Below are 25,198 nucleotides of genomic sequence, written 5' to 3'. Positions count from 1 at the left end.
ACACGCCGGAGGGTCCTGCAGCGGAGTGTGGAGCTTACAAAACCGACACCGAACTACTTCTATTTGTTTGCATTTCCATAACCTTCAGGCACAGTTTACTTTCATCCTTAATTGTATTTATTCTGCTTTTGGGATACATCTCTGCTTGAGACCCGTCGTGCATGTGAACTAACTTATCAGCAGATAACTTAGTTGTCAAGAGAGCCGGTTATTTTCCTAAGTCTCTTTGGCTAAACGGTTAAAACAATATCATAGACACATCCTCAGTCATTTTAATATCGACTGGTGATTTTCGGTTTGCTGGTTCAAACACAGGAGCTGAAATGAGTGGGTAAGTGAAATAAACTAATGCTTAAAGAGATATTCCACAGTATTGTCTACGTTTCTCCATAATTCATTGATATGTTAACCGTTTTTCAGCTTGTTTACATTTAAAATGCTTCTAGTGATGCACATTCAGGTTTGTTAACGTCACTGGTGGTAAGGTACACATCATACGTGTTGTTGCATGCCTCAAAGCAAGTTTATACACAAAAACTTTAGTTAGTTTATTAGTAGCGATAACTTACGCCCGGTATTATTGTTTGGGTTGTCCTAATATATCAAAATATGTATTTTTAAAAGCTTACCGGTACATAGAGGCCAGATTAAGGTTTTTAGGAACAACGTAGCTGTATATTTAAATTCAATGTCTCTATTGGTACTGTATATCTGCTGAAGGTACAGAGTTATTTCTTTAAAATGCACCATTGATTCAGAAACACTGCTTGACCCTTTTTACATAATGTATTTATTATTATCTTTTGATTGTGCTTAAACTTGGCCTAGTGGTAATCAAAGAGCTTCTTTAACATTCTCTCTCTTTTCTCTTTCTCTCTCACTTTTACTTCGTGTCCAAAATTATTAGGACTGTTAAAGAAGAGACCCGCAGTGTTTCACCTCAGTGCCCTAAACCTAACGAGTCAGAGGAGCCTGAAGGAGCTGCAATGGAAGTGAATGCTGCAGGTGGGTTATATAAGGATCCTGCTTTCAGGTGTCACTTCCTGCCCATTTTTTATACTGCTGATTATAAATATGTAGTGCATAGTGCCAGGCACAGTCTAAACTAAGCAACATGCATAAATGATGCCTTTTACTTTGCAGTAAAATATCAGGATGAGGAGGTGGTCATCACCAAAGAAATGGAAGAGGAAGAAAATAATTTAATGGAAGAAGGGGAGAGAAAGGAAAGAGAAATGATGGAAAAGGTAGGGAGTAAACCTTTTGTTTACTGGTTGCTTGTTTTAATGGTTACAGTTAGAAGTGTATATTTTTTATAACTTGTTGCTGTTTAAGTTAATTTAAATCCCTGGCTTTTTGTCATCTATTTTGTTCAAGGCCAGAGAGTCGTGGGAAAGAGAGACTCAAGAGATGCGTTTTAAAAGGCTACAGCATCTTTTGGAGAAGAGCAACATATATGCCAAATTCCTCCTTACAAAAATGGAACAGCAGCAGGAAGAGGTGTGTTTTAAAGGTGCCGGGGGGAAATGGTGTCAAGGATTTGGGGTTGAATAGGAAGGTTTTTTTTTCTCTTAGTGAAATATGACTCAGTTCTCGTGTGAAAGGGTAATGGGAATTGTAATGCTATAATTGCTCAGAAACACCCACCTACCTTTGTGGGATTAGAGAAATGGATCCTGCTAACTGAAACACCATTAATTTGAGAACTTTTTAATGAGCAAATGGCTGTCTTTTTTTATTAAAGAAAGAAAAAAAAGAGAGAGTGGAGTTGGGGGATGTGAATCCTTGTTAGCCACTCCAGTCAAGCATCCTTATCTTTCTTTGTAAACTTAAACAACTTTTAAAAAAATTTTAACACAGGAAAAGCGCCGGAAAGAAAGACGGGAGAAAAAAGAAGCAACTGTGAAACAGAAGGTGAGCATCAGCTTGTCTTGCTCTGGTTTATACATTTGTGAGGCAAACAATTTCAATGTACCATAATAACTAAAAACAAATGTAGTAAATTTTTTTGCATATTTGCAAGAACTAGGTGATATTAATCAAAATAAAATTAAATACATTTTTCTGTTTTTTAGGGAAATGACAAAAAGACAGATAAAGGTAATATATCCTTTTCCTAAAAGTAATCAATATAGCTTTTAATAGACCTAATATTAAGATCACAGTTTCAGTTATATTGACAATGCTGAACTACCCCCTCTTTTTAAAGTTGAGAGAAAGAAGAGGGAAAGGGAGGAAGATTACAAAATTGCTGATGTTATGTCCAAAGAGGTGAGCACTTCTCTTAAGCTGCATTTTGCATTGTTATCAACTGAATGCTAAACCCTTATATGGCTAAAGTGGTTGGAATTTGTAAATGAATGACTAATACTTTTCTCAGAGGCTTTCAAATTTAACATTTAATATTAATGTGACAAATGTTTCTCTTTAATCACAGGAAATTATGTCAAAGGCCAAAAAACAAAAGCTGGATAAGGTAATTTTGAATAAAAATAGTAAATAAAAATAATGTAGACGCTTGCTCATACATTGAATATAATACAAAAAAAGTATTATTTTAAACCTTAAATTTGCATTTTAAATGTTGTTTTCTTTTTGGAAGGAGGAATCTAGCGAAAAGAAACTTGACGCAGAAGATATAGAAAAAATAAGTGACTCTAACTCTGATATAAAAGGGCGGCTCTCTGAGGCTATGCGAGACAATGCCAAGCACATGCTGGACCCTGACAGGAAAGTAAATGGACAGCCAGTCCCCTCACAGCAACCTAAACTCTTTACTGGTGGAGTGATGAGATGGTACCAAGTTGAGGGCATTGAATGGCTTCGGGTAAGTGAATAACAGAGGAAGATTAGACAGGTTATTTATTTTATTTATGTATTTTTGGTGTGTGTGTGTGTTTTAATGTCGCCGTTATCTAATGTTTGTTCTGTAGATGCTGTGGGAGAATGGGATTAATGGTATTCTGGCTGATGAGATGGGGCTGGGAAAAACCATACAATGCATTGCTCATATTGCAATGATGGTTGAGAAGAAGGTCATGGGTCCATTCTTAGTTGTTGCTCCTCTGTCCACTTTACCCAACTGGATAAGTGAATTTAAGCGCTTCACTCCAGAGGTAAGGTTATAGTATACAGTGGTTGCAATAATACAGAATTGTCATTTCCACCTCTTCCACAGTCAGATTTAAGGTGCAAGTTTCTTTGTCCTGTATTTTTCCTGTAACTGGCATACATTCAGATATAGAGCATAGCATGAATGTTAATTTGTGTTATAAAATAGAGCTTTGATTCCTTCTTACTGTTTTTATAGGTGTCTATAATGCTTTACCATGGCACACAAAAAGAGAGACTGGACCTTGTCAAAAGAATTCGTAAGCCTGAAGGTCCCCTGCACATGTGCCCAGTTGTTGTCACTTCGTTTGAAATAGCCATGATTGACAGGAAGTACCTTCAGGTAAGAATTTGCCAGTAGTTAGTGATTCGTGCTCAATTACTGATGATAAAATAACTTATGTTAAAAATGAAGTCATTTTACAAGACCAAAAAGAGTTACACAGCTCCAGGGACCTGGAGGTTGTGGGTTCGATTCCCGCTCCGGATGACTGTCTGTGAGGAGTTGGTGTGTTCTCCCTGTGTCCACGTGGGTTTCCTCCCAAGGTCCAAAAACACATGTTGGTGGATGGATTGGTGACTCAGAAGTGTCTGTAGGTGTGAGTGAATGTGTGTGTTGCCCTGTGAAGGAATGGCGCCCCCTCCAGGGTGTATTCCTGCCTTGCGCCCAATGATTCCAGGTAGGCTCTGGACAAGGATAAGGGTTACAGATAATGAATGAATGAATGAACAAGACCAAACAAGAGTTTTGAGTGTTGGGGAATGTTTGTTTACTAATTGTCTCTGTTCTTCTTTTCAGCGATACCAATGGAAATACCTAATTGTGGATGAGGGCCATCGCATAAAGAACCTAAACTGTCGTTTGGTGAGAGAACTGAAAACTCTTCCAACTGATAATAAGCTGCTTCTGACTGGAACACCATTGCAGAATAATCTTGCAGAGCTATGGTCACTTCTCAACTTCCTTCTACCTGATGTTTTTGATGATCTTAAAAGGTATTCTGTCATATGAATCAGTCACATAAGTTGCATGCTGCCAGTTTTTGATCGGTGTTGCATTATTAGTTAAAGTTAAAATTTGACTTTTTTATTTTAGTTTTGAGTCCTGGTTCGACATCAGCACCATCACTTCAGATGCAGAGAGTCTTGTGGTTAATGAACGAGAACAAAACATCCTGAATATGCTTCACCAGGTGAGAACAAATCAGTAGATCCTTCTTTACATTTGTTCACATTTTGCTTAAAATGTACCACCTATATTTAAATATCTTATAATTGCAAGACTTTGTCGTGTTAGTGGAACTATGTGTGTCTTACATGTTGGGACATTGTTACAACAGATTCTCACACCCTTTTTGCTGAGACGATTGAAGTCAGATGTAACTTTGGAGGTTCCACCAAAGAAAGAGATTGTGGTCTATGCTCCTCTCACTACCAAACAGGAAGCATTTTACAGAGCCATTGTTGACAGAACCATTGCAAATATGCTGGGCCAGGAAAAGGTGAGGCATTGTTAGTTGGTTTTTTTGTTTGTTTGTTTTTTTTTATATTATTTATTTTTTTGCATACTTGTCATATTAACACTTCTATCTTATTATTCCTTAATTAGGGCTCATGCATCTCTTTCAAATCTTACTAATTGAATTGTCTGCAATGCACTTTCTTTTCAATTAAGGAGGGGACTGCATCTGTAGAGGTGTCATCCTCTGGGCGGCCCAAACGTAAATCGCGGAGGGCAGTGGACTACAGTGAAAAGAGTGTCGACTCTCCTCGTGACCTGGAGAAATACATTGCGAAAATTCAACAGGAAATGGAGAGTCAGGAGAAGTCAGTATCTTTCCTTTGTCTCTTTTTTTCTGTCATATTGACTGTACTTTCTTTTTAATTAATGCTTTTTATCATCTCTATCTTCAGCTGTGCTCCTGTGGTGGATGTTCAGATGCCTTTAGATGCCCAGATCAACCTGAAACTACAGAATGTACTGATGCTGTTGAAGCGATGCTGCAACCATGCTTACCTCATAGAGTACCCTCTAATCCCAGGAACTGAAGAGTTTAAAGTAATTCAAAACTTAGAACACCTGGATGTCAAGAGTCTCGTTTGTGCATTTATAACCCTTGTGCTTTTCCAGGCATGGGGAATATTCACTAGTTATTTTATACAGAATTGTCATGTGAATATGCTTTTACATAGATTGATGAGCAGCTGGTGGAGGCATCAGGGAAATTCTTGGTTCTGGATAGAATGCTTCCTGAACTGAAAAAGAGAGGACATAAGGTGAAGTGAAATAATTGAACACAAGTAATGCAACAATCTAAAAGAGTATATGGTGCTTGTATCTGTTTTACCTTGTTTTGGTCATTATTGGTGCCTAAATATGTTTGGTATCTTGGTTTGAGGAGTTTAATAAAATGTTTTTTTTTCTGATGGTTTTGACAGGTGCTAATTTTCAGCCAGATGACCTCTATCTTGGATATTCTGATGGATTACTGTTACCTCAGAGAGTATCAGTACAGCCGATTGGATGGGAGCATGAAATATTCAGAAAGAGAAGAGAATGTATGCATGCTTTTATTGTTGGCCATTATAGTAAATCTAAAAACAGGTGTATAAGGCCACCTGTTCATACTTTGTGTCTGCTCTTTAAAGATGAAGAAGTTCTCTACAGATCCAGAAGTCTTTCTGTTCCTTCTGAGCACCAGAGCTGGTGGCCTTGGAATTAACCTCACAGCTGCTGATACGGTCATCATATTTGACAGTGACTGGGTATGTCTGTGTTCCCTTCAAGCAGTAGATAAATGGTTATGAACTTGAAACAGTAATAAAACTATAGCTTGGTATATGTTGTTAAAAACATTGGTAAACTGCTTTTTATTATAGAACCCTCAGGCAGATTTGCAGGCTCAGGATCGGTGTCATCGTATTGGACAGACAAAGCCTGTGATGGTGTACCGTCTAATCACAGTTGGCACCATCGATGAGAAGATCCTGGAGAGGGCATCTGCGAAGAGGAAACTAGAGAAACTGGTGATTCATAAAAGTAAGCAATGCGTTCATAAAAGTAAATTGTTGCCAGAGTGTTTCAATGATTTGAATGAATAAAGAACTTGCATTCATTATATTCGCTTCAAGCTAATATAATGAATGCAAGTCCTTTATATCATATTCTAGTAAACATTTGTAAAGCAGCTGCATCAAGTTGGTTAAATATTGGGGATTTAATCAAGTAGGATATTTTTATAACCTACAACTAAGGTATTTTATAATTAATTACTTACATTTTAGTTGTTGGCACTCAAACTAAGAGGCCATGACTGTACTTGGGTTGGCATTCAATACTGAGTTAATTTTTTCATGCACACTTGCTTGTCATGCATCATTCCTTTAGTCTTTTGAATGGTGATCTTTGAAATCAGCATAAGCTAATAACTCTATGAACACTGACATTCAAACAAATGTATTTAGGCAAAAAATATTTTGACATTTTGAAGGATATTTGGGAAGGTTGTTGGAGCCTATTTGTTTTTCTATTGTTGTAGTAACATTATGTTCCTTATTATTGTACAATATCTCTATGTTTTTATAAATAGATAAGTTCAAAGGTGGAAAAGCTGATCTTAACCAGTCCAAGAAATGTGTGGAGGTGAATGAGCTGATGGACCTGCTGAAATCCAGAGATTATGACAGGTACTATTTTCAAGATCACAGTGCACAAACTGACTGGACAAATTCACATATATTTGGTGAATACTGAGAATCTGTGTTACATAATAGCTGTATTACTGGTTTTACAAAAGTATGTCCACTGCTTGTCTCCCAGCGCTGGGATCTTGGGTTCAAGTCCCACCTGGTTGGAGTTTCCATGTTCTCCCTGTGTCTATGTGGGTTTCCTCCTAGGTCTCTGGTTTCCTCCCACAGTCCAAAAACATGCATGTTAGGTGAATTGGCTTCTCGAATGAGTGTGTATGTGAATTAAAGTTTGTGTGTGAGCCCAGATATAGATTGGCGCTCTGTCCTGGGTGAAGCCCTAGTGCCTGATGAAGTCCTCCAGGTGGACGGTCGTTTCTGGTCGATGGTATGCTGTGCGCGTTTGGCTGCCGCTTCTCACCAGTGTGTGTGGGTTGACAGTAAAGCATCCTTGGGTTTCTAGAAAGACTCTATATAAGTGTAATGTTAAATAAATAAATGACCAGGTTTTAGATTGTAGGAATAATCTGGAGAACCCAGAAGCACACAGACACAAGGGGAACACCCCAAACTCCTCACAGACAGTGACTTGAGTTGGGGTTTGAACCCACCTTGCTGCATTTTCTGCAAATTCTACAGTGGTTCTATGAAATGATGATGGTAAAATCCCAAATTTGTGTTGCAGGGCTGTGAAGAGCACCAAAGGAAAGGTCATTAGTGACAGAGACCTAGACATTTTGCTAGACCGTAGTGACTTGCTGGGTAAGTTGTGTTGCTGTTCACACAAACTTTATCATAATTCAGAGATTGTGGGGTTTTTTTTTTTAATGAAAGGAAATGCATATGTTAATTAAATCTATTGTTTCAGGACAAGCAAAGAAAAGTGTGAAAAAAGAGAAGGATGGAGTTTTCAGGGTGGTTGAGGCTAAAGAAGAACATGCAGAGATCAGTCTGTCATGATAACTCACTGGATCCACACTTGGAGACGGAAAAATTGAACCAGTCACAAACTGCTGTTTAGAAAACGTAAAAAAAAAAAAATAAAAAAAACCCCATAAAAACATATAGTACTACTCTAGGGTTGTATTCATTTGGTTCTTAATTGCTGCTCTTGTTATCATTTCATTTGAAAGTTGGGAAATAGCACTGATTTGAACTGTATTCTGTATAGTTTTCTGATCCGCCGCTTGTTTTGCTCACTAGATACCCATTAGTGTCAGTGAACACATTGCAGTATTAGACCCCTGATGTAGTTCTGTATAAATCAGTTTTAAAGATTGCTGTCATGCAATAGTTTTCATCTTCAAAGAATTTCTCTCCGTCTTAGTGTAGCCAGTTGGAATTTAACGTTGTATTAAAGGCACCTTAAATTTTGTTATCTTAAAACATTTTGAAACCAGTACTTTTAAAAGATACAGTTGTTGACTTGTTTGTTTCCATGTAGAAATTAGTCACCTCATGGCACTTTGAACATGTTTCTCCTAAAAATACTGTTTAAGGGATGGACCACAAAGGTTTTTGTTGTTGTTGTTGTTTTATAAACTTTTTTTTTTAATTCTACAAAGTCAAATAAATATCTTTATATTCAACGTGTGTGTAGTACATTATCGCTTAAAGCAGGAGTTCCTAAACGTTTTCTACAGTTCCCCCATGTAGACAAGAGTACTTTTGAGCATGCCTTTTGCTTCCAGATTCCACTGAAATGTATTATAAATTTCCTGAAAATTTCCTTTTTTATTAATCAAAATAATATAAAGTGTTGGGTGGCGCAGCAGGATCCTTGGGTTGTGGGTTCAAATCCCACTCTGGTTGGTCTGGTTTCTTCCCACAGTCCAAAAACACGTTGGTAGTTGGATTAGCAACTCAAAAGTGTCCATAGGCGTGAGTGTGTGTCGCCCTGTGAAGGACTGGCCCCCCCTTAAGGGTGTATTCCTGCCTTGCACCAAGTCATTCTGGGTAGGCTCCCAGAATGACTTACAAGTGACGTGTTGTATGTTTATTCATTTGCCTTGCTGCACACCCTGCAAAAGCTCCCCATTTAGGGATCCACTTTTGTTGAATTTAAATTTATTTTTTTTTAACAAACTTTTTGAGCATGTCAGGCATTTGAGGGATGATACTTTGTTCTGTACAAATTAAGTCAGCAGTTCCCCTCCAGATTTACCATTTGTACCATTATCAACATTCATTCATTCATTATCTGTAACCGCTTTATCCAGTTCAGGGTCGTGGTGGGCCCCGAGCCTACCTGGAATCACTGGGCGCAAGTCCTTCACAGGGCAAAACACACGCACACAGACACTTTTTGAGTCGCCAATCCACCTACCAACGTCTGTTTTTGGACTGTGGGAGGAAACCCACGCGGACACAGGGACACACCAAACTCCTCACAGACAGTCGCCCAGAGCGGGAATCAAATCCACAACCTCCAGGTCGTTATCAACATTCCATACAAAAAAGTATATGAAATGGTTATGCACTGTATACGGTGACCACAGGTTCTAATTGCCATGGTGAAAAAATTTATTTTGTAAACAAACTTAAACATTTGAAATAAAATTTCCCATGAATTTAATTACACAGAAAATTAGTTTACTGAGATTGAATACATTAATGGACAGTTTCTAAAATCTGAAAAAGAACCAATCAAAAAAAGTCCCTCCAAATCATATTGAAACACTATAATTAACCTCTATAACCTCTATAATTAAGGCAACTTTATATTTTGCCAAAATGTCATCTATACACTATATTGCCACAAGTATTGACTCACCCATCCAAATCATGGAATTTAGGTGTTCACTTCCATGGCCACACAGGCATACAGACTGCTTCTACAAACATTTGTGAAAGAATGGGTCGCTCACATGAGCTCATTGCATACCGGTGTGGTACTGTAAGATGATGCCACCTCTGTATTAAGACCAATCGTGAAATTTCCTTGCTACTAAATATTCCACAGTCAGCTGTCATTGGTATTATATATAAAAAATGGAAGTCATTGGAAATGACAGTAATTCAGCAAAGCTGTGGTAGGACACGTAAAATGACAGCAGGTTTAGCAGATGCTGAGCTGCATAGTTTGCAGAGGTCGCCAACTTTCTGCTGAGTCAATTGCTACAGACCTACAAACTTCATGTGGCCTTTAGATTAACTCAAGACCAGTGTGTAGAGAACTTTATGGAATGGGTTTCCAAGGCCAAGCACCTATATCCAAACCTTATATCACCAAGTGCAGTGCAAAGTGTCAGATGCAGTGGTCTCAAGCGCTCTGCCACTGGACTCTAGAGCAGTAAAGACATGTTCTCTAGAGTCATTAATCACACTTATCCGTCTGGCAGTACGATGGATGAGTCTAGGTTTCCCAGTTGCCAGGAAAACAGTACTTGTCTGACTGCATTTAAACAAGTGTAAAGTTAGGTTGAGGGGGAGATTATGGTGTGGGGCTGTTTTTCAGTAGATGGGCTCCGCCCCTTTGTTCCAGTGAAAGGAAATCTTAATGTTTCAGCATACCCAGAGATGTTGGAAAATGTTATGCTCCCAACTTATAGTGGGGAAAAGTTTAGGGATGGCACCTTTCTCTTCCAGCATGACTGTGCACCAGTGCACAAATCAAGGTCCATAATGACATGAATAAGCATGTTTGGTGTGGAAGGACATAACTGGCCTGCACAGAGTTGGTGTGTGACTGGCCTGCACAGAGTCCAGACCTCAGCCCGACTGAACACCTTTTGAGATGAATTAGAACAGAGACTACCAGGCCTTCTCATCCAACATTGGTGTCTGACCTCACAAATGTGCTTCTACCTTGTGGAAAGCCTTCCCAGAAGAGTTGAAGCTGTTAAAGCTGCAAAGGGTGAGCCGAAATCATATTAAAGGAATACAATGTAAGAACTGGATCTTTTGATTCTAACACTGTCCTCAACAAAGCTTGGATTCTGTCAACACAAGTGTAACTCTAGACATTTCCACACAGCAACCAGAGAAAAGCATTTATTACCAGAATCGATGTCTAACATAAAAAAGTAAACTATGCCAGCTAAAGTTAGCAGCTGCAAACCTTGCCTCACTGCACAGTAATTCTAAAAAACTGATAATAACACTATTGTAAACTTATCACTAACTAACACAGCAACACATAAAGGAAGTTACAATGCAAGTTACTTGCTACTTTAACTTGTGTCTTCATTTTTGTTTAAGATAACTCTACTGTGTAAATTCAGTCCAGGATTGACTCTTGTACAGCCGCTATCTAGCCCTCCACCCCGAGATTCAGATATTGCTTAGTCCAGTAAACCAGCAGAAGACCCTGTGTATCAGCCACAGAAGCTCTATTCTCTTACAGCTTCATGGAACATAACAATAATTTAGAATAAGTAATTTTAAGGTAGAAATACTGCCTAGTGTTCCTTTAAACCATGGATTAAGAATGGGATGTCACTCAAATTTATATGAATGCAAAGGCAGACAAGCAAATACTTTTGGATCACCCCTTTTTCATGAACAAAACTGCTATACTATGATTTGTCCAGCAGATGGCCACAGAGGTATATTAACTCAGAAATCCCAGATCCAGAAATCTTTTTTTTTTTGTTCTATGATAGAAAACAATAATAAAATAAATATCCAGGCAATTTGGATAAGATTAAAAGTTTACCTAAACTCTTCCTTGCAAATGTTTGTAGTTATGTGTAGGTGAGCACAAGGCAGCATTCATCATATCAGCTAGAAAGAACACTTTCTTAAGTTGTGGATACTGTTATTTTATCCCTGATGACTGAGGGGCTAAACATGTACGGGACCAGTTTGTTTTGCTTTCCTGCTGCAGGGAGGCACAGATTTCTTCTCATGCAATAGCAAATCTCCATAACTCTACTTCAGTGATGAGCTGACATGAAATGATCTTGGCATGCATCAGGCATCACTGGATCACACACTTCAGAACTGTAGATACTGATTTCATTTCTTCTGAATGTTTTCCTCTACGTCTAGTTTTCTCCTTAAATGCTGTATCACTGAAAGAAAGGACGCAAATTTATTGGCATGCATTATATGCTTTCCCCTTGAATATAATATTCAATTCTAAATAGTTTATTGTATGTTGATTTTACTCACTGTCCACACTAGTTGTGATGGAGGGAACTGTGTTATCCACTTTAGGTGCTGAATTAAATGATGAGATGTCAGTGATGAACATAGGAGCATCATCCTGGTCCAGTTGGCCAAGCCTTTGAGTGATACGGTCACTCAAGCTAAAGTAATCCTTCCTCAAGTCTTCCATTTCATCCAGAAGCAGCTCCCTCTCCCTCTCCAGCAGACATAAAGTCTTTCTCAGTCTTTCTCCCTCAAGTTTGCTGGCTGTCTCATACTTGGCCTTTTCTTTTTGAAGACACTCCAGCTCCTGTTTTAGTATGTTCTTGTCTTTTTTAAGGTTAGACACAATTTCATTTAAAGTATCACACTCTATTTTTATGTTGTCTAACTGTTTCATAGATGTCTTATGTTGCTCCTGTAACTGAAGTCTCTCCTCTATGTGTCTCTTGTGAATTAGGTTTATTTCCTTCTTCATGGTTTCCACTTGTTGATGAATGGATTCTCGTTGGGTTTTGCTCTCTTTCAGTTCGGCTTGCAGTTGTTTAACCACATTTTCAGATTGCTCTAAACTTTCCACAGCTCTTGCCCTTTCCAAATCTTTGGTCTGAACTGCCTTTCTAAGCTTCTTGTTGTCCTCTTGAGTTTTACATAACTCTTCTCTAAGGTTCTCATATTGAACTCTAATGGCTGATCTCTCCTCTCCAACTCTCTGCACAGTCCCAACATGCTTCTTATGTTCCTCTTTCATTGTCTGAAGTTTCTTTCTACACATAGCAAGCTCACTTGCTAAAGCATCCCTCTGTTTCTCCAGAAAATTCTGATTAGCCAGTAACTCTTCAGCCATCTGTTCAATCTTTATCACAGTCTTTTGAGAGCTCTTTTTCTTGGTACGTTCTTCACGAAGTTGCAACTTGACCGTATTTGCATACCTTTTGAGTCGCTCATACTTCTCCAGCAGTGCTTTCAGTTGCTTGGCATAACTTTCTTTGTTGCTTTTAGCTACAGAGAATTTCTCTCTCATGTCCTCAAAAACAGTGTTAAATCTCTTGGCAAACTCAGAATTATTTTTCTCCTCACATTTCAGCTTTTCAGCCATGAGCTGGGCCTCCACTTCCTTTAGTTTTAGAATTTCCTTCACATCCCTCAGCTCCTGATGTTTTATCAACAGTAACCTCACAATCTGTTGGTTTTCCAGGTCTTTCTGGTTGAGTTTCTTTTTCAAGGCCTCAAAAAAATCTAGCTGCTGTCCTTTGAACAGCAGACACCGCTCACTTTGGACACTTTTCTGTTCGTTTAATTTGTGGGACAAAGTTGCCTGTAAAGGTTTATTTGTTACTTTGACCACAGCACCCTTAACATTTGAATGAACACTTCCACCCTGTGGCATGTGGAAGGTTTTTCTTGGACTGAGGTCCACATTAACCTTCCCCAGTTCTAGGTTTTTATTAGCATATGGTGTTAGCGTGTTGGGCTCCAGAGCACACATTCTAGCCTTGTCTTCTTTCAGGTCCATTCTGTTTAAAAATCCTTGCAACAATTCAACTGTTTGCTCATCTGAACAATGATACGGGTTCTTAGCATTTTGTGGAAAAACATTAGATCCCAAAAAATCATCATTTATTGTTCCATGCTGAGGGTCATCACAGGGACAGTTATGGTCCTTAACACGGCATGCCAACTTACCAGGGAGAAGCTCACACAGTCTTAAATTCATTTCATGAGTGAAAGATCCTTGCTTATGAATCTTGACTAAACTTTCAGATACATCTTCCTCAACAGCCATTCCTTTGGAACGTGCATTGCCAACAATACACTGTACAGACAAATATTTGAGTTATATCTTCAAGAAGATTCTTCTTAAAAAGAGGGAAAAAAAAAAAAAAAAACGGTTTATTAAAAAGCTTAATTCTTTAGACACACCAAACCCAAAATTACAAAAATCGTTTAAACATTTCTTAAATGCAATAAAATCAAAATACTATCAATGCAAAATTAGACATTTGACTAGTTTTCTGAAAAAACACATACAAGTATACCCCATAAATAAAACACACTTTAAGCATTTTTTGTATTCCCTTCACAGCCCTTACCTTACCCAACTTGCAGTAATCTCCAGCGTCTGAAAAGACCAACGGTAGACTGCTGCAGAACTCAAATCCCATTGTTCAAAGTGTTTAAAATGTCGGTCCCCATAGAAACCTGCCCATAGAGGAGTAACCTCAGGATTTAAAAGATGATTGTGCATTCAGTGAATTGGATTCCAGACTTTGCCAAGCAGAAGACTTAAATATAATGCATCAGGTTAAACAAACTTTAAAAACAATAATCAGCTTCACTGAACGTGTTATCTGATTACTCAGGTATCTAGACTTAACTATGTAAATGTTTGAAAGATGTACAGTGGCTGCCAGTGATTCCAACAGAATAGGTAAAAAGGAAAAGAGTTGATTTGGCCTGCAGAACGTGACTAAGATTGAAGGAGGCAAAGTGAAATCAAACAAAGCATGAAATAATAAAAATGATCAAAAATTCATTTAAATATGTTTAATTTAAAAAATAAATTATAATACATGTTCTTAAAAAGGCAGACAAAGCAAGTCATCCCATGCACACTCCAGTCACAGAGATGTACATGTTGAGACAAGTTCAGATAAGCTTTAGCAGAGTACAGTAAGTGAACAGGTTTAATTCATATACAGTACAAATCAACTGAATTATTGAACTGTGAACTAGACCCCCCTCAAAAAACATGATTTATAAATATAATATATAATTATATTTATACATTCACATATAGGCTTAAGATTGTATTTTAATCTAAAACAAAAAAATAAGAGGAAACTGTTTGAGAGTTTTGGATGGATTACCTTAACCGTAGTGCATTTGCCAAACCAAAAGAGAAAAAAAGTAAAATCATATGAATGTCAGTTTGTAACACTAACAATCAAGTTCAGTTTGGAGAATAGGCTGCATTGTTCTTAAGCAACATTAGAAATACAATCTTCATTTAAAATTAACAAACAAATCTAAACAGACAAAGAACAGAACTTCAAATATTAAATGTGTAAAAATGATTGCAAACATTCTCCCAAATATCTTGATGATGACAACATTAATAACCATACATGTATGTAGAACTCTTAAATGACTTTGTGATATGTAAAGTGATATGAATGTCAGTTTGTAACACTAATAATCAAGTTCAGTGTGGGGAATAGGTCGCGTTGTTCTTGAGCAACATTAGAAATATAAACTTCATTTAAAATTAACAAACAAATATAAACAGACAGTGTAAAAACGAATGCAAACCTTCCCCCAAATATCTTGATGACATTTATAACCACACATGCATGTAGAACTCTCAAATCAATTAAAAAAAAAAAAAAAAAAAAAAAAAAAAAAATCTCTGAATACACACACACACTTTAATACACTACAGTGACTGAGCTTTGCCCATTCACTGAAGTGGTTTGAAGGACAGAGTATGGGTTGTAAACTTTGGTTTTTCTTCTGGATTCTAAAGGGAACATAATGCACAAATAAAAACTACACAAACACTCTGTACAAGCCGGAAAAAAAAAGGTTAATATGTAGTCAGGTGGTCTTTAACTTGGCAGTTTGTGTCACCTGTTCAGTCAGACTGGCTCTTATGGAGTTAACTACACTTTGGCGAACATTTTCCTCCATGTATTGCTCAGTAAGTGGCTTCAGTACCTAAAGAGAATTAAAGATTGGGAGAAACATAAGAGGGGAAAAAATTATTTTTATGATCACAATAGACAAAAAAAAAAGTGAGAAAATCATAGCACTAATTACTTGGACCTGACCATTATGAAAATCTTGCCACTATCTTAAGGAGCATGAGATGGTTATAACTGATTTAATTCTTTGCCATAATATTTTAGGCAGCAATACACCCTTTAATACATATGAAACACACGACATTCCCTCACCCCCCCAAAGAAGCTAAAACCTTACATGTATTAATAAAAATTATACTTTAAACCATGGCATATTTCAGTTTGAATTCATGTTATTTTCACTCATCCATCCATCCATCCATTATCTGTAACCGCTTATCCAATTTTTTAGGGTCGCGGGGGGTCCAGAGCCTACCTGGAATCATCGGGCGCAAGGCGGGAATACACCCTGGAGGGGACGCCAGTCCTTCACAGGGCAACACAGACACACACACGTTCACTCACACACTCACACCTACGGACACTTTTGAGTCGCCAATCCACCTGCAACGTGTGTTTTTTTTTGGACTGTGGGAGGAAACCGGAGCACCCGGAGGAAACCCACGCAGACACGGGGAGAACACACCAACTCCTCACAGACAGTCACCCGGAGCGGGAATCGAACCCACAACCTCCAGGTCCCTGGAGCTGTGTGACTGCGACACTACCTGCTGCGCCACCGTGCCGCTTATTTTCACTCAAGTAAGTCAAAAAGTGATACCAGATAAGGTAGCTACACATACACACACACATATACATATATATATATATACATACATACATACATACATATATATATATATATATATATATATATATATATATATATATATATATATATATATATATATATATATATATATATATATATATATATATAAACACACACACAATTTTCCAGCCTGGGACGCTTTCCCACAATAATTAGCAGGTCCAGTAGATGAATCTGAGCAGGATTCTTGTTTTCGGTGACATTGAGTTTTTGATTACATTATCTTTATCATTAATACATTGGGATAGTTTAAAAAAAAAAAAAAAAAAAAGGGACACATCTACAACAATTTGACTTTTCAACAAGTAAACATGATATTTTAACCCCTGTATATAGAGGATGCATCTTGTTCATGTGTTATGTGTTTAAGTACAAGGCCAAAGAGTTTATTTATGTGCTGAGAGCTCATTGACTGGTGATGGCACCCTCTAAAAATGGGTAGAGAGAGAGAGAGAGAGAGAGAGAGAGAGAGAGAGAGAGAGAGAGAGAGAGAGAGAGAGAGAGAGAAAGACACACACACACCAAGATAGATGAGAGAGGAAAAAAAAAATCAAACAGAAATATAATTCAGTTAGTATTTAAAAAACACCCTTGACCAGGCAGGGAATTTGCACTGAAATAAATCAATTTAAGTGTTTACAAATGGAATAAAGAATATTGAAATACTCATTTTCAGCCAATTTAAGCTGTGAAATGCCACCCACCAAAAACAAATTATAATAATGATAAATGTGGCTGTCAGTGACTTATATCTACAACAATGTTGCTGTACAAAACAGGTAACCACAAAGCTTTCACATTAGGATTCTTCAAATAGTTTCACCTGTTAATAATAACTAGCATCTGATCATCTCTCTGCATTGTCCATGGCTTCCCATGAAGCAAAACTATGTATAAAAATTCTGACAGGATTAAAAATAATTACATGTCCCTTTAATAAAATAAACAGCATAAAAATAAGAAAACGTGTGTTTGGTAGATTATTTTTGTTGCAGCAGTGATTCTTTGCAATAAATCTTATACTGTTGGAAAGCCTGTTAATTACCGTATTTTCCGCACTATAAGGCGCACCTAAAAAACTCAAATTATCTCAAAAGCCGACAGTGCGCCTTATAATCCGGTGCGCCTTATATATGGACCAATATTGAGCCACAACAGGTCTCGCAACTACGGTAAGCCTATGGTACGCCTACTTCATTTTCTTCCGCGCGCGGTGCATGCTGGATATATACCGGTATATATATATATTTCATTTCCATTTGTTTTTTATGTAAAGACCCCAAAATGGCTCCTATTAAGAGACACGCATATGACGCAGAGTTTAAACTCAAGGTGATCAGTCACGCAGAAGAACACGGGAATAGAGCAGCAGCAAGAGAATTTAACATTAACGAATCAATGGTGCGAAAGTGGAGGAAGCAACAAGATGACCGTATATTAACATTGCACTACATGTTTTACCTTAAACTACGCTGGGTTGTAATCTATTAATAAAGTTGAACTGACCTATCTGACTGTTTTGTTGACATTCCCTTTAGCGCAGCTCCATCTAATTGATGCATAACGTAACCCCAAGCCTCTACTGTAGCGACTATTGTATGCGCCTTATAATCCGGTGCGCCTTATATATGGACAAAGTTTTAAAATAGGTCATTCAATGAAGGTGCGCCTTATAATCCGGAAAATACGGTACCCTTTTAAAATTGTTCCACATTTGTAAGGGACATGAACATGTGGGATGAGCAGTAGAGCCAAGTATGTGGATTGCGCTCATGAAAAATTTGCCAAAGCCAAACAGCTTATTTTGTGTGATGGTGTGGGGCAGCATCTTCCTCACTGGAAAAACAAGGCTTGTCATCATCTGAGGCAATCTCAATGGAGAGAGATATTGAGATGAAATTGTGCAACCAGTGGCAATCCTATATCTGCACAGTCTGGGACCAAACTCTATCCTCTGATATGACAAAGCTCACCCCCACAGAGCAGGGTTTATCAGAGATTACCTCCAAAATTTGGGAGAGGAGAAGATGGAATGTCCTGCCAGCGTCCTGACCTCAACCCCATTGAAAACTTGTGGGATTGCCCTCCCACATCAGTGTGTGACCAGAATGAGGAGGTGCCAGGATGTTGTGGCTGTATGTGGTTCTTCCACACGCTACTGAGGTTCCTGTTTGTTAAATTAATACATTATTAAATTGCCAATATGTCGTTTCTTCAAACTTCAATCATCCAGTCCACCAAACGAGGCAGTGGCAGAATAAGCTGTTTGGCATTGGCAGAGAGGATTTGGCAAATTTTTCATAGCCACAACCAATATACCAACATTTAAAAGGGAAATTAACAAGCTTTCCAACAGTATAAGATTTATTGCCAAGAAGCATTGTTACAACTAAGAAATAATCTACCAAACACAAATTTACTTACCTTTTGCACTGTGTTTACATTTTGAAAGTTGTTTAAAGTGTGAATTAGTGATAACCAAATCTTCTAAGATTTGACACAAAAGAATAGCATGTTGTCGCCTTAATTCATGCATAAATTATAATATTTTATATACAGTCAAAATTAAATATGTATTACCAGAGAAGGCATCACTCACCTGCTCCCACAAGGCTTCTGCTATGAGGTCTATAGCCACACCAACTTCTCTATATTCTCCGGAGTATCTGACATACGCCCAAGCACAAAATGACAGCAACGATGTACCCATCACAAGGTTGGCCAATGATGCGATAATGGACATACCAATGAAGCCAGTGATTGTAGAGATTATGTAGGTGAAAAACATTAGGGCAAACAGTGTGGCAGGAGTTCTTGCTGCATAGAAAATGTTCTTGCTCTCATTGTGTTTTACAAAATTTGCAAAAACTTCATCAAGCTCCGACTCCAGCTGCTTCTGGTAGTGCTGGCTAAATTCGGCTCCACCCATCTTCTTGACAGCACAGAACTGCTTCACAGAGGTATGCTTCTGCTCCTCATGATATCGCTGGAGATCTGTTGGTGCAACGTATGGTTTGTCTCCACCACATATCTACAATAAACAAAGAATATAGGTGAGGAGAGACAACAAACAAAAACTGACATGGGAACTAATTTAAGAAACAAATTAGGTAGTTTTTTTTTTTTTTTAAATATATATCTAGGACAAATTAAAACATTCTATTTCAATGCATGGCCTCAAGTTATTTTTGGTTATCTAGGTTAGCTCCTCATGTCACACTTTAGTTATATTTATAGCAGGCTCAAGTCCCTCTCCTCCTTTGGTCCACATTCAAAATGAAAAAAAGAAAACACTCATCATACCTGCTCCATTCCACGGCCGTAGGTGTCTTTTGCTCCAGCCACAGCTGTAAGGTTGTTGGCTTCAGCTGTTGCCTAGGGGACAGGGGTACAATGAGTGAAGTGAAACTGTAATAATAAAAATACAGATGAAATATTTGGATCAGGAACCTTTACCTGTAACATGGACTTGGGATGAGGGAGCTCTTCACCTTGGTAGATTTTAATATAGGCCTGCATACAAAAGATGTATTAGAATGTCACTGCATTTAACATCTTATAAAATAACACACTTAAATACATGTGAGAAACAAACGTAAGACTAAACAGGACATGTATCCTAGTGATAGAAATAAACAATCCTGACCTTGAAATACTCCAACAAGTCTCTGCATGTGACCTTGGCTCCATTGATCTCCTTCTCAACTAGGTTCTCAGGGGCTAACAGCAGTGGCACAAGATTTTGTAGCTCCTTCTTGAAATCAGCATTGATATCTAGCAAAAAGACCCTGGATTAGTAAGTTGTGTTGTGGTTTGTGTGTATGCAGTTGAGAGTTGAATGTGCTAACCTCTTAATTTGCCATCAAAGTCTCGATTGATTGCAACATTCAGTCCTGGGTGAGGCAGAAGAAAGCAGTCAATGCTGGAGAAACAAGAGTGGATGTGCGTTCTCACATTCTGCAACTCTTGATGCTGGTTCTGTTTCACCTAAAATCAATGCACAGCTTAGCTCAGTGATTTATCAAACAATAAAATGAATCATCATAGTTATAAATAAAACATGGTATTAAAGACAGTCTTTGAGCTACTTGAGCATTTGGTAGGTTGGACTGGTGGAAGGGGACACGACTAAGCATTTCAATAAAGTTGTGTGTTCATGGTCATAGATAACTCACCTGAAGTCTTCGTTCTAAGAAACGATTCCCTCCATCAAGACCATATTCATGCTCATAAGGGTAACACCAATCTCTGATCAGAAACATCAGTTTCTAAGAAAGAAACAGGACAGGGAAAAAGGGAACACTTGACTGGGTGAAAACAAATACACATTACAGACAAGTTTTTTTAGAGAATACCATAAACTCTTTTAATGTATATGTGATTAATCTATTTAATATTACCTGAAATGGTTTCTCACTGAATTGCTCCAATGCTAGGCGTCCATACTCAGTAAAAAGCTTTAGAAAAAAAATAATATCAGATCATACTGGAATGCGGAGACATTTAGGAACACAAAAATGAACAAAAGTATCTGTACCTGCAGATGCTGCAGGTCATCTTCCTGAATATTTTGTGAAAGATTATAAACCTAGAACAAACAAAATTAACATTATGCTAACCTGAAAACACAAACAACCCATGTGCAAATGTGTCTGAATACATAGCAAAAGGTGTGTAGGGCTGCAACTAACGATACAATTTTGCTGCTTAATCTGACGATTTTTTTGAGTAACTGATCAGTCGATTTATATATAAAGACTGATAAATAATATTTTAAATGTCATTGTTCATTACATTTCTACGTGGACTAAACAACAGACTGACTAATTAATAACCGAATACTTTGAAACAATTTTTTAATAATCATTTTCATCAATTAGTTATTGCAACCCTAGGGGATTATTTTATTTTTACCAATCATATACACACCTGCATGGAGCTAGTCATAGTGCTGAGAGCAAAGATTGTAGCACAGTCTTTAATAGTGGACTGACTGTCAAAGGCACCCTGAGTGTCAACCAATAGAACAGCCACCTGAGGACAAAAAAAAATGACACCAAGTACATTTAATAACTTACCAGTGCCAACATAGCAAAATGGTAAATGACAAAAATACTTCACCTTGTTGCCATCTGGCTTCTCCACCACAAAGACTTCACTCCATGCCTGGATTCCTGATGTGTCTCTCTCACAACCACCCCTCCAATGGAAACCTGTTAATGGCTCATCCTCCCCTCCCATCCATGACTCAGATGACTACAAAAGAAACAAAAACAAGACACCTGCAGAGCATGCTTAAAATTGTTTTTTGTGTGAGAACATTAACTGGCTAAGCTGGTATTATACTTATGCAAAATGATTACATCAGTGAATATGAGGAGTGCATTGTCTACACCGTAGACACTTGTGGAATGTGAGAGCATGTATGACAAACCTGAGAGTGCATGTAGCGTAACATGAAGTCCAGCAGGAAGGATTTGCCCTTGCGAAAAGCTCCAGCAACAGACAGCACAACTACGTTGAGGTCCCTGACATGTTCTTGCATTAGAATCTCCTCCAGCGCAGTAGCATCCAACTCAAACATATGGTCATCCTTTTTGGCCTCCACAATCTGTACTGGCCGAGGTCCTTGAGCAACTGTTTTTTTCTCCTCAGGTTCAAGTTCCTCCTCTACAGCACAAGGTGCCACTCCATTTCTGTCTGGGCTTGACCCTTCCATTGTCCTTGACACATGTGTTGGATGATACAGCAGCGTTTCTTCCATTCCATATATATCTATGCATACAGAAACCATACATAAAGACTTAGGACCACAACAGAGAAGGAATGACCTGGATGGTTGATAATTCTCAGTGTTAGAGTAAAATTGTAATTGGGGGAGGGAGCGGAGGGTGTTAGCATGTGTTGTGTTTGTATGAGTGGATAAAACACATCAGTGCAGCTGGAGTTTTAAACAATGTGTATATATTATATATTTTAGTTGCTCATCTGTTTCTGTACAGTTTGTGTTAGTAGACCTCCAGTTCTTCAGTAGTCACTGGATGCTGTTGGCTGAATATTTTGGTTTGTTAATTATTTCCAGTCTAGCAGTGACCATGAAGTTTTTAAAAACCCCAGCAATAGTGCTGTGTTTGATCCACAGCATAACACAAAAAACATATGACCATGTCAATATCACAGCAGACATTAGAATAATTCACCATCCAAAAGGACAGGATGAAAGTACACATACATACAAACTTTTATGAAAAGATAAAACTTAATTAATCCCCACAGGGTAATGTTTATCTGTGTATAAGCTGCTGTAACACACAAGTTCAAGTATACACATTTAAATAACTCACACACACCTCCAGATTACTTTCAAAGACCAAATGCATCTGTTAAGACCTGAAGGGCATTTGGACAAGGCTAGGACAGGGAGAATTGTAGTTGGTTAAAGAATCCCTCTTCTCTCTCTTTTTTTTAATAGGGAATCTTAGTGATGTTTTCAAATCCACTGCTAAATTCAATAACTAATGTTCATTTTGTTTTTTGACCAGAAATTGTGAAAGAATAGTCAGACATACCTCGTTTGTTATCCAAAATGACAATGCAAAACTTAAGTATCGTATGAACATTCCCACAATTAATGTTTTTAAACAATTAATTTTTATCTCAACCCCTTTTAGCTAAAAGTATTGCAAAAAATATATATATCTCCAGCATCAGGCAACTTAACATATGTCGAAGTTTGCTACTTTTATTGTGACAGCTTTCTGTCATGTAGCTTTGAGTGGCTCTAGATAAGACAGTTCCCAACTATCACAAGTTTCTAAATTGGCATATAATTGCATGAAAACAGTATGACAGATCTGTTTATAGTACTTCTTAACCTTTCAATGATGCAGATTGTATGGGGCAAAAAGGCAACTGTTCAAGGACAATTTTGGTTAGATATATTCCTGTTGGCCAAAATAATTAAAGCATTATGAAAAATCACATTATGTTAAATCGGTTAAGAGCTTCTTTTTTATTTTTGACACCATATAAGGACCTTTCCTGCATTTCTAACTCCATGGTCAGTGATGGGTTACTATAATTTTGTCCTTTAGCTTTGGGTGAACCCCCACCCCATACACAGCTCATTTTCTATTCCCGGCGTGGACCCTCACGTTAACCCATGTACTTTACCCGTGAGGCACGATAAGCCCGGATTCTGTCAGTTGCGCCGACACACTCTGCATTTTCCTCTCTGCTCTGTGCATTGGACGCAATCATAACTACTCTGCACTGGGCTCTTCAGGCACAGTTCCAGCTGATTGCCATCTGTGGAGGGGATTCAGGCCCACAAGGACATTGGACAAAAGCCATCCATACTAACCCAGTACTTTCCTTAGGTTCCTAAGTCAACTTGAAGATTCTGAACATGAGTTTAAATATACACTGTGTCACCTAGGACTAATAACAAATAAACTAACCAATGCCAATTACAAGTAAATAACCCTTAATTGGATCTTCTTAGATATTAATTCCAGGATAACTTAGAATAAGTTAAATGTTAGAATTGATGTGGTAAGACAAATGGAATGCAAAACCAAACACAGGAAGAAAGAAAAAAAAGAAGTATTCATAAAACATTCCATATCATTATATACTAATGTAAAATAAACATTTTTAGAATAAAACAGAACTAGACACAATATAAACATTTTGTCCTGGAGTATTAGGCTACACAAGTAGGATTTCTTATTTAGGCAAATCAGCCTAAAATAAGCCCAAACAGCAATGTCCTATAGGTCTTTTCCTATTGAACTGCTTTGTGGAATACCCTTCAATTTGGAGGATTATGACTTTTTATTCTAAACATAGACTTGAACAGATTAACTGCCAGAACGAGGAACACTGACCTACGACTTTTTATGGGAGAAACAAACAAACAAACAAAAAACTCGAAATGGAATCTAGCTTACACATTCGGTTCACATCTAAACAGTTCACAAAACAACAGCTCAATTGCCGAAAAAAATCAGCCAAAACTTTGCTTAATTGAAGCCTATAATGAAATTATCTTCACACAAAACCTGTTCAGAAAATTTCATATAAATCCGCTTTATTATATGCTGACCTCGTTGGTTGCATACTCCCCGAAAGCACATTTTACAGACGGTCTAAAATATAGTCCGTCAAATTCAGATGTTTGCCTATCAGCCAAGAATAGACAACTGAAAATAAACATGCAGGCAAACACTTGATTTACTGAACACATGCAGATGCAAAAAATAACTGCACGCAGACACAGAAAAGCCGTTATTTTGCCAGTTGCAGTGAAATAAAGCAGACGAGCTGCCACAGGGAAAGTGTGCATTCCCTCCGGCAGACATGGTTCCGAAGGAGCAGAAACCAGCCGGGGGTGACAGCAACAACAGCTGCTCAAAGTTTTGCCTGGGTCTGAGCAGGGCTAGAAAAGAACTCTGAGAACATGAGACATATCAGGTAATATTACTACTGCTGAGAGACAGAACAGACGAGAGAAAACTTTGACACACTACTTATACTTTCACTCGTAAAACTCCTCACAACTCTCACAGAAGACATGGAAACCGCGACAAAAGTACGCCATAAAATTGGAGTGTTTCGTTTTTTATTTACTACGGTTATTACCTTGCGGCTTGTGACTTCTATGATTTGTCTCGGAGAAATTCCGATTTCTCAATGTACCCGTCTCCGCCATCTTGTTCAGTTAAAGTATCCAGCGCTCCGTCTTCACTTTATCATAGCGGCGGCGAGGAGGAGGAGCTGCTGGGTCCTAGTG

The 25,198-nt window shown here is 38.0% G+C and overlaps 3 protein-coding genes across 4 annotated transcripts; 1 reads left to right on the top strand and 2 right to left on the bottom strand.

The window, feature by feature from the left end:
- hells (helicase, lymphoid specific) lies at nt 1–8,379 on the top strand. The gene is made up of 23 exons (XM_066679785.1): nt 1–331; nt 908–1,005; nt 1,144–1,247; nt 1,378–1,500; nt 1,861–1,914; nt 2,076–2,100; nt 2,210–2,271; nt 2,438–2,476; nt 2,603–2,827; nt 2,934–3,116; nt 3,311–3,454; nt 3,911–4,107; nt 4,208–4,304; nt 4,452–4,613; nt 4,787–4,938; nt 5,026–5,170; nt 5,305–5,388; nt 5,551–5,670; nt 5,761–5,877; nt 5,992–6,151; nt 6,702–6,798; nt 7,484–7,560; nt 7,667–8,379. Exons 1-23 carry the CDS (start codon nt 324–326, stop codon nt 7,756–7,758), a joined length of 2,565 nt encoding a protein of 854 aa, XP_066535882.1. The 5' UTR covers nt 1–323; the 3' UTR covers nt 7,759–8,379.
- Nucleotides 8,380–11,905: 3,526 nt separating this feature from the next.
- Nucleotides 11,906–13,405, bottom strand: cccdc110 (coiled-coil domain 110 molecular ruler complex subunit). The gene has a single exon (XM_066679239.1). The coding sequence runs from the start codon at nt 13,403–13,405 to the stop codon at nt 11,906–11,908; it is 1,500 nt and encodes a 499-aa protein (XP_066535336.1).
- A 1,062-nt stretch (nt 13,406–14,467) lies between these two features.
- Nucleotides 14,468–25,198, bottom strand: atl2 (atlastin GTPase 2). 2 transcript variants are annotated; one of them, XM_066678746.1, is made up of 13 exons: nt 25,048–25,198; nt 21,839–22,179; nt 21,526–21,660; nt 21,334–21,438; nt 20,942–20,992; nt 20,805–20,861; nt 20,580–20,672; nt 20,253–20,391; nt 20,051–20,178; nt 19,861–19,917; nt 19,708–19,779; nt 19,004–19,435; nt 14,468–15,606 (listed from the first exon to the last, which is right to left on the bottom strand). In XM_066678746.1, the coding sequence occupies exons 1-13, from the start codon at nt 25,115–25,117 to the stop codon at nt 15,487–15,489; spliced, it is 1,800 nt and encodes a 599-aa protein (XP_066534843.1). In that variant the 5' UTR covers nt 25,118–25,198; the 3' UTR covers nt 14,468–15,486. The 2 variants fall into 2 exon arrangements, with proteins under 2 accessions (XP_066534843.1, XP_066534844.1); XM_066678747.1 differs by lacking the exon at nt 14,468–15,606 and adding an exon at nt 16,568–16,832.

Source organism: Hoplias malabaricus, chromosome 8 (assembly GCF_029633855.1).
Source record: "Hoplias malabaricus isolate fHopMal1 chromosome 8, fHopMal1.hap1, whole genome shotgun sequence".
NCBI classification, from domain to species: domain Eukaryota; kingdom Metazoa; phylum Chordata; class Actinopteri; order Characiformes; family Erythrinidae; genus Hoplias; species Hoplias malabaricus.
The sequence above is the reverse complement of the archived record's forward strand: the minus strand, read 5'-3'. Positions and strand labels throughout refer to the sequence as shown.